This window comes from Trifolium pratense, linkage group LG7, assembly GCF_020283565.1.
Source record: "Trifolium pratense cultivar HEN17-A07 linkage group LG7, ARS_RC_1.1, whole genome shotgun sequence".
NCBI lineage: Eukaryota > Viridiplantae > Streptophyta > Magnoliopsida > Fabales > Fabaceae > Trifolium > Trifolium pratense.
The window spans coordinates 20,058,733-20,068,637 of NC_060065.1; the positions used below are offsets into that span (position 1 = coordinate 20,058,733).

The 9,905-nt window shown below is 34.6% G+C and overlaps 2 protein-coding genes across 2 annotated transcripts; one reads left to right on the top strand and one right to left on the bottom strand.

Annotated features, from left to right (window-relative positions):
- Positions 1–1,034: 1,034 nt before the first annotated feature.
- LOC123897735 (cytochrome P450 704C1-like) lies at positions 1,035–6,559 on the top strand. Its single transcript, XM_045948480.1, has 6 exons — positions 1,035–1,435; positions 3,584–3,799; positions 4,238–4,528; positions 4,629–4,949; positions 5,571–5,774; positions 6,130–6,559. The coding sequence occupies exons 1-6, from the start codon at positions 1,130–1,132 to the stop codon at positions 6,310–6,312; spliced, it is 1,521 nt and encodes a 506-aa protein (XP_045804436.1). The 5' UTR covers positions 1,035–1,129; the 3' UTR covers positions 6,313–6,559.
- A 1,614-nt stretch (positions 6,560–8,173) lies between these two features.
- On the bottom strand, positions 8,174–8,551 carry LOC123896022. Its single transcript, XM_045946475.1, has one exon. It carries the CDS (start codon positions 8,549–8,551, stop codon positions 8,174–8,176), a length of 378 nt encoding a protein of 125 aa, XP_045802431.1.
- Between the last annotated feature and the right edge of the window lie 1,354 nt (positions 8,552–9,905).

A 9,905-nucleotide genomic window follows, 5' to 3' on the forward strand; every position in this document is an offset into this window, starting at 1 on the left:
TCAATTGGTAGTGGGAATGGATTGAACATGTACTTGAACCCCAGGGTACATGGTTCGATTCCCACGGAAGGCAAAAACTCTACTAGTGAGGGGGTAGAGAAGATCGTGAGGTGGCAGTCGGGATTGCCTACTAAATACGTAGAAAAGGGGCCCGGGCTGTTACAAAAAACCCGGAGCTGCCACCTCACGATCTTCTCCACCCCCCTCTCTAGTGAAGTTTTTGTCTTCCGTGGGAATCGAACCATGTACCCTAGGGTTCAAGTACATGTTCAATCCATTCCCACTAACAGCCCGGGCCCCTTTTCTAGGTATTTAGTAGGCAATCTCGGCTGTCACCTCACGATCTTCTCCACCCCCCTCTCTAGTGGAGTTTTTGTCTTCCGTGGGAATCAAACCATGTACCCTGGGGTTCAAATACGTGTTCAATCCATTCCCACTACCAATTGAGCTACGTAGCCCAATTGGTAGTGGGAATGGATTGAACACGTATTTGAACCCCAGGGTACGTGGTTCGATTCCCACTGAAGGCAAAAACTCCACTAGAGAGGGGGGTGGAGAAGATCGTGAGGTGATAGCCGGGATTGCCTACTAAATACCTAGAAAAGGGGCCCGGGCTATTACAAGTTATGTCACCGTCATATGGTTTATTTGTAACTTGAAGGGTCTTTTTCATGTGGTTGACTTAGATGGCTTGGTTCAATCTCAATGATACCTTTCCTTTTCACTCACAAAATGTCATATGACTTAGATGGCTTTGTTAGTTGTATACTTTTAGTTTAGTAATCAAATTTTGGGACACCAATTGCCCTTACTTTAGACACATGGCAGCATCTTAAGTAAGAGCAATTGAGAGTTTTTCAGAACAATCAATTTTTTTTTTGGTACATAGAACGATCAACTTTCTTATATAAATTAAATAGATTTTATTCTTGTCTGCGAGGGACCAAAAATTTAATAGTTTGCACCCCCTTAGCAGCCGGGGCGGCACTGATTAGGTAGCTATTGTTGTCCAAAATTCATGGAGACATATGTCTAATCTGCAATGCATTATTATAAATTTGATTCTAGGATCAAAGCATATCTAAACAAAAACATTTAATTCTGCCAGAACATAAACATTTTACTATCCATGGATATTTTATCAAATCCTTATCTTTTTACAGCTTTGTCTGCATCTTTAATTATTTTGTTGGTTCAATTTCTATTGAGAAAATTGATCAAAAGCAATAATAGCATGAAGAAGAAGTATCATCCTATTGCTGGAACTGTGTTTAATCAGTTGATGAATTTCAACAGACTTCATCATTATATGACTGATCTTGCAAGAAAGTACAAGACATACAGGTTGCTTAACTTCTTCAGAAATGAAGTTTATACTGCAGATCCATGTAATGTTGAGTATATACTCAAAACCAATTTTGGCAATTATGGAAAGGTATATCTATACTTTATTAAATGGCTATAGTATATTTTGGTGATAATTGTCATTGGCTTTTACTTTTGGAGTGGATATTGTTTTTGTTGGATTAACTCGAAGTTTTAACTCCAAATATCAAATGTCTCTGAGTTGTATTTTAGAGTGTATTCGGATAGAGTAATTAAAAAACACTTAAAAATTTAAGGAATTCAAATGAATCTCTTTGAATTATCTTTCATTTATAGATTTGTGTCTGGATAAATTAATAGAAAATTTCATTGTAGTTTGGGCTACTTTTAAAAATTTGAAAAGTTTTGGGTCAAATTTAAATTTGAAAACATGGATTAATCTGCAATTTTTACAAAATTAAACACCAATTTGAAGGAAAAGGGGGGCCTTTTGCAATTTTTGAAAATTTTGGGGGTCTATTTGCAATTTTTTAAAGCTCATAGGGGTCAGTTTGAAAATTTTGACACATTTGAGAGGAAGAAATTTCAGATTCCTAATTTTTAGGTTTTATTTGAAATTCCTTAAATTTGACATGTACAAAATATATATTTTATAAATCCTATTTTAAAAATTCTTCAAATTAACCATCCAAACAAGATAAGTTTAGATAGAAGAATTTAAATTCCCTAAAAATATTACTTTATCTCAAAATATTTCGTCATCCAAATTCCAAACACACTCTTAGAGAATGAATGGATATTTTAGATGTATATATTGGTAATGTCGATTCTATTGATAAGGGTCTTTTTTATTTGTTCAATGAATTGCCACATATATCATCCGGTTAGAGGTGGGAACAGGCCAGGCCGGCCTACATGGCCTTAAGGCCTAGCCTACATAGGCTCAGGCCAGGCCAGCCTATTTCTTTAAATAGAGCAGGCCAATGCTTTTTTATAAGCCTATTTAGCTAAAAAGGCCAGGCCGCAGGCCATTAAAAAAGCCTTTGAGGCCTACTAGGCCGGCCTATTTAAGTTAACATGAATAATATTTTTATTACGATTATTATTTATATATTAAAATTTATACTTTGATTAAATTATAAATCTATTAACTTTTTAAGTAATTTAAGTTTATTAATCTACATTAGTTTTTAACATATATAAATGTATTATTATAAACTAGAATTGAAATATGATGACATATATAGTCAAATTCTCTAAAATATCAAATGGAACATTATTTTATTAGTTCATAAGTATATTTCAAAATAAATATAATTATTTATTTAAATATGTTCATATGAAATAGACTTTTAAACAGGCTAACAGGCCACATCAGACTTTCAAAAGGCCAGGCTCAGGCCTAGAATTTAAGCCTATGATAGGCCACAGGCCAGGCTCAGACCTTCGATTTTTTGACAGGCCAGGCTCAGGCTTGGCAAAGCCTAGCTCGGCCTAGCCTATTCCCACCTCTACATCCGGTCACTATTATAAGATAGAAAAAAAACTATAGGAATAAAAAAAACCACTTTCATAGTCATTAATAAAGTTGGTTAACTACTTGGCCAAAATAAGTTGGTTAAGTGCAATTAATTTTCTAGATTTCATGTAAAAAATAAAGCAAATTTACTAAAATGTCTTTTTTTTTATATATTTAGTGAAAAATCTCATTCAACTACTTGCATTAAAAAAAAAAAAAAAACAAACACCTTCTACAAAATGTTATTGTTAAGAATATAGATAGTTAGTTAATCAACTAGAATTAGTTGATAGGTTACCAAGTTAGTTAGGAGGTTAGAAAATTAGTTAGGGAATTAGTTACTCCAAATAGATTTTATAAATAAGCTACTCCATTATAATTTTTACTCATTCTTTTATCAATCTATATTCATTCAATATGAATTTCTATGAGTATCTTCCTCATGAATACTCTTATGCACTCTATTTTGCTGATATCTATGATCTTTATCCCTTCGATTCCATGATTCATAATAGTTATCAAAACCTTGAAATAAAGTAGAAGCAATCTCCACCTTACAAACCAGTTTTGTAGGGTTGAGTTAGCTCAACTCTCAATTCTAAAATAGTATTAGAGCCTTCTTCACAATCTGCTGGCCCACCTGCCATCAGATTCTGATCGGGTCTTTCACCATTTAAATCTGCTTCCCAAGCCCGATAGTAATCTAAATTTTGATTCTAATTAAAAATTTCTATGTAGGGGTTGTACAATTACCACAATTTGAATGATTTACTAGGAGATGGAATTTTCACAGTTGATGGCGAGAAATGGCGTGAACAAAGGAAGATATCAAGTCATGTATTCTCCACCAAGATGTTAAGGGACTTCAGTACTTTAATATTCAGAACAAATGCAGCAAAAGTTGCAAATATAGTGTCTGAAGCTGCAAATTCTAACACTAAGATAGAAATCCAAGTGAGTAAAATATATTCCTACCAAGATACTCCTTCCTATCCTTTTTATAAGAGACAATTTACCTTTTTAAATTTATTGAATAAATAATGTATCTGGTCTATATATATTATTATTTATTCAATGAATCTTAAAAGGTGAACTTTTTCCTATACAAAGGACCGGTGGAAATACTATTTGTTCCAACCTCAAGTCTACTGCACGGCTAACTCACATGTCGATTAACCTCTTGGCCTCAAGGGGCTAAAATATAGTTTACGAACACTTACGCTCATCAAACCACTGAGGCGCCTTTTAACTAAGGACAAAACTGTGAGGGCATATACACAAGACTCATAGCAGACAATGGCTTATAAAAACAGCCCGGCGGACTTGGGGTCGGAACACTATCACATATGTTGCCTCCTTTTATCTGATAATATTATCTAATAATTTATCTAGGATCTTTTCATGAAATCAACACTGGATTCCATTTTCAAAGTTGCATTTGGAACTGAACTTGACAGCATGTGTGGAACAAATGAAGAAGGGAAGAATTTCGCCATTGCTTTCGATTCTGCAAACGCTTTAACGCTTTATCGTTATGTTGACGTCTTCTGGAGGATAAAGAAGTTTCTCAATCTTGGATCAGAGGCCACATTAAGAAAGAATGCTCAAATTGTACATGAATTTCTCAATAAGCTAATAACCACTAAAATTGAAGAAATGAGGAATTCAAAGGGTGATTCTGTTGTAAGTCTACTTTATACAACTATGCAAGTTGATTTCTGGTTATATCCATAATATATTAATATTTGCGCATGTATTTTTCACTTTTACTTGTACTATGCAGAGAAAAAGTGGAGATATTCTCTCAAGGTTTCTGGAAGTGAAGGATTTTGATACAACATACTTAAGAGATATAATTCTAAACTTTCTTATTGCCGGGAAAGACACGACGGCTGCAACACTTTCTTGGTTCATGTATATGCTATGCAAGTATCCTGCAGTACAAGAAAAAGCTGCAGAAGAAGTGAGAAAAGCAACAAACACAAAAACAATTAGTAGCTGCACTGAGTTTGTGTTAAGTGTAACAGATGAAGCTATGGAAAAGATGAATTATCTCCATGCAACACTCACAGAAACTCTCAGACTTTATCCTGCAGTTCCTGTGGTAAGGCTAACATTGAAGGTGACATGAACTAATGATTTTCAATCCTCAGTCATGAACTAATGATTTTTGTTGATATATGTTGCACCGACACTTCAGATTAAAGGTGTGCCTGATTTCTAATACGTGTCAATATCACATACTTACGCATGTAGTTACATTCAACTACTTTTGTTTTGTTTTTCTAAATTATTATAATGTCTGTGTCAGTGTCAATGTCATATCTAGTGTTAGTGCTTCATAGGATATATCCCTCCACCTTGGATCCTTTATAACCTCTTTAGCCAACCATCTTAGGTTAAACTAACAGTTGAGATGTAATACTCGGTTTTTTCTACACCACCCATTGATAATTTGGGGGTATTTACCCCACAACCAATGAGAACAAGTCATTTGCATGTGAAGTAAAAGTTGGTGGCAAGTTAGTTATGGGTACCACATGTAAATCTACTTATGTGGCCCGTTCTCATTGGTAATTGAGTAAATACCCCCAAATTATCAAGGGATAGTATAGGTCTCACCGCAATACTCTCGTCCATTAGAATTATCCAACGGTGGAGGTTTGACTGCAGAGGATCCAAGTTGCATATCCCCCATAGTATTATTAAGATTCTTTTCATGCAGGATGCAAAAATTTGCTCTTCTGATGATACATTGCCAGATGGATATAGTGTAAAAAAAGGAGACATGGTGTCTTACCAACCTTATGCAATGGGGAGGATGAAATTCATATGGGGTGATGATGCTGAGGAATTTAAACCAGAAAGATGGCTTGATGAGAATGGCATTTTTCTACCAAAGAACCCTTTCAAGTTTACTGCTTTTCAGGTTAGTACAGTTTTAATGTGGACATGTAATGTAACATTTATTAATGGCATTTAAGGTAAGGATCAATAAAAAGAAATCACATAAGTAGATTTGCATGTAGTACCCGCAATTAACTTTTAACCAACTTTTACTTCACATGCATATGATATGTTCTCGTTATTAAGAGATAGTGTAGATAAAACCGACATTATTTATTCAAAGCGACATATGTATCATATGCATGTGAAGTAAATATTGTAGATAAAACCGACATTATTTATTCAAACTTGGTGAATATGCCAACTTGTGGATAAAATGTATGCAGTTTCCTTTGGAAAAGCATGCTTATAAATATTGAATTTTGATTGAAATGCAGGCAGGTCCTCGGATATGCCTAGGAAAGGACTTTGCTTATAGACAGATGAAGATATTCTCAGCTGTTTTATTAGGTTGTTTTCGATTCAAATTGAATGATGAAAAGAAAAATGTGACTTATAAGACAATGATAACTCTTCACATTGATGGAGGTCTTGAAATCAAAGCCTTACATAGGGATTAGAAGATGATTCTTTACAAAAATATCAAACTCTATATATTAGCATGAAGTTCTTCAAGAAAATATGCTTATTTTACATGTGATGTGATGATGATGGATAATTATATTCATCGAAATATGCTTATTAATAAGAGATATTTGTATCATATGTTGCTTTACTAAGTGTGTGATAAAACTGTTGATATTTTACCTGTAAGTAAGAGTTTCATATTAAATGGAAAAAGTGAAATTTGAAGGTTTTAGATTAAAATGTTGTATAAATTCATTTATGTGATTGTTTAAGGTCCAATGTGATGAATATCAGACCCCTTTGTCGTGAAATAACAGAGCTGAAGAAGAAAAATAACACAATCACAATACAAAAATATAACATGTAAACTCCCAGTCAAAAAAATATAATGCGAAAACTCCAAAAACACGAAAAAAATCACGACCGTCGTCTAAACCCCAACCAGAGAATTATTACTATGTAAAAAAATTTACAACACATTGTGTTTTCTCACTTTGACTCAATGCCCTAGTACAATCACACTCTCGCAAAGCAAATATTTACTACGTAAAGTATTACTGACATGTGCATCTAAAAACAAATAACCTAGGCTCAATATATAGTTTTAGTCTCCCCCTTGCTTCACCACACTAAGCAATGTGAGACTTCTTTAATACATATTTTTTAACCTCCTTTATTTAAGAGACCCAATGTGAAACTTAAAAATATATATTAAAATAACAATGGTGGCGGTCAACGCCGAGAACTACCTATCAACGCCGAAGCTTCGCCATCCTCTGTTGTGCTAGGGTCCTGAGCTCCGCCTTGAGCCGTCACAGGTGGTGGTCATTGATTTTCGTTGAACATCACTTCTCTTTTTATTATTTATTTATTAAAATTATTAATATACAAGTATTTAAATATTTTTAAGTTTTCAAAGAAAAATAAAAACTGATTTAGGGTGGTGTAGAAAGAAATTATTTTGGGCTTAGTAAAAAAATTGTTTGGGCCTAGTTAAAAATAATGTTTTGGATTGATTATACACAAATTTAATTATAAGATAAAATCATATTTTTGAAATAATTAATAAATCTATTTTTTTAATCAATTAATTAGTATATTTTGATTTATTTTTAAAATTCATATAGATATTTTAATAGATCGATATTGGGTGGACATCCATCCATTTAAAATATCATAATGGATAAATTTGATGGATCATATCTTTAATAGATGGATTGGATATTTTAAAGAAAATTTTAGTGGATTCTAAGAAAATTGCTTTTTTCACCCCCCATGTTCCTCTTAAACCCCCCAAAAATCCCAAAATAACCTTGAATTTGGGGGGTTTAGGAAGCTATGGATCTTAGGATCCGAAATATATTATGTTTGGTTCGTGGGATCCGAAACAAGCCAATTATAGATGGGAACACGTTTGGGGGGGGTGGGGGGGGCGAAAATTGTGCTTATACGTTGGTTTGGAGTCTACAATCCAAAACCAATTATGTTTGGATTCTGCGAACCGAAATGGTCACGAAAATCACAGGTTTGGATCCTGCGAACCGAAATGGTCACGAAAATCACAGGTTTGGATCCTGCGAACCGAAATGGTCACTAAAATTACAGCTTTGGAGTGTACAGTCCAAAATCAAGTTTTCTGCAGAATTTTTTTACAGTTTTACAGGCCAACATTATGCATGTTCGGAATTTGCTCTTTTGCACTAAATTAAAAGTTAAAAATAACCATTGTCATTACATACGATAACTTCAAACATAATCAAATAAATCACAACTTCAAACTCTAAAACGTAAATTACAACTTCAAACTTAAAAACAATTCAAGCAAAATGAGTTCGTCTTCATTTGGCTCCATCTTCATTTGTCTCTCACAACTACAGGATCATCTTCATTTATTTCCATCTTCATGTCACCTTTTTCATTCTTCATGAGTTCGTCAAACTCAACCATCCGGTCCATAAATGTATCCTCCCAAGTCTCAGCCTCTGGCACCCTATGATTTTTCCATTCCTTACAAGTTGGAGGCAGTGGACACCCAACCTTCAATTTAACATATACAAAATGGTTTGGAACCATACCAACACACATAATGCGTGCAGATGGATCCAACGGTGGACGACCGCGCAGTGGAAAATAGGTTTCACAATAACCAATCTCGTGTTTAGTTAATAAAACTACAACGCGGTTGTAGGCCGTTGCAAGGATATGCCCCATATCTGATTTCACAATCACCATAGTAAATCCAGCTTTTATAGCCTCTTTTTTGCACCATTCGATCATCTCATCTCGGACCTTATACTTTTCACACTTAAAAAAAATAATTGGCAGTGTTAACCAAAATATTTGCGGGTTCAACTACATTAGGTTATGCAATGTCGGGTTCATCGATGTTCGGTTTCATTTCAAACGGAGGTTCGGCCATCACAAACGCTACCTATCAGAATAAATTTCAAAATTTTTAAAAGCTGTCCAGTTTGGCATGTGGGATCCGAAATGGGTTCGGATTGTATGAGCCAAACGCGACTGCGATCATAAAACCATGAAAATTGAAAAAAATAACGGTTTAAAGTGCTTATTACCTCTTGTATGACTCCGATTGAGTATTGCGCCCCTCTTTGAGTGAATAAACGTTGCTTTCAAGTCTCTGATACGCCAAAAAAATCGCCCTAGCTCCAAAGCTCCCAATTGAGTGTCCAAGTGGTTATGAAAGTGCAACTTCTGAAATATAGGCTATATAGACTCTATTCGGATCCTACACACCGAATATGAGCGTTTCCGGTTGGTAGAATCCGAAATGATGCAAAATTTTAAAAATCAAAGCATTTCGGATTGTACAGTCCAAAATCAAGTTTTCCTGGGCAAATCATCAATGATGTACAAGTCAGGCATAGCCAGCCAATGGCTTGTTTAAACTGGTTTCGGATTGTATGGTCCATATCAAACAAGTTTCGGCTTCCATACTCCAAAACTGTTAAAAATAAGGATGTTCGGATTGTACAGTCCAAACCCAGGTTTTCCAGGGCAAAACATCACGTATAAGGCAGGCATAACCAGCCAATTGCTTGTTTAAACTGATTTCGGATTGTATGGACCATAACAAACAAATTTCGGATTCTAGAGTCCAAACGCATTTATAGGGTCAAAATGGTCACTTTGGGGGGCCTTGGAGGAAACAATGGGGGGGGGGGAAAGCAATTTTCGGATTCTAATGAATTAATGGATTATTCTGATTCACTCATTAGCATCCAAATTCAAATACATCCAATTCATTCATTTTGTCATCCCTAATCAGAATCCACAATTGTGGATCGTAGCTTAAGTGCTAGAGAATAGGCTAATTTCATTTACTCATGACTTAAAACCGAATGATCTAACAAACTAACAAACATAGAAGTGAAAGATCTTTTCAACTAAATGATTTTGTGTTCCTTATATTGAAATCTTACCAGCAACATTCCATGCGTGCTCACAATGTTCATAGGTTGATCCAAAAATTTATGGTCTGTTTGAAGTCATTGATATGGTTGGTAAAGTAGCATATAAGCCAAAACTTCCAATTGGAGCTGAGAACTAAAATGTCTTTCATGTA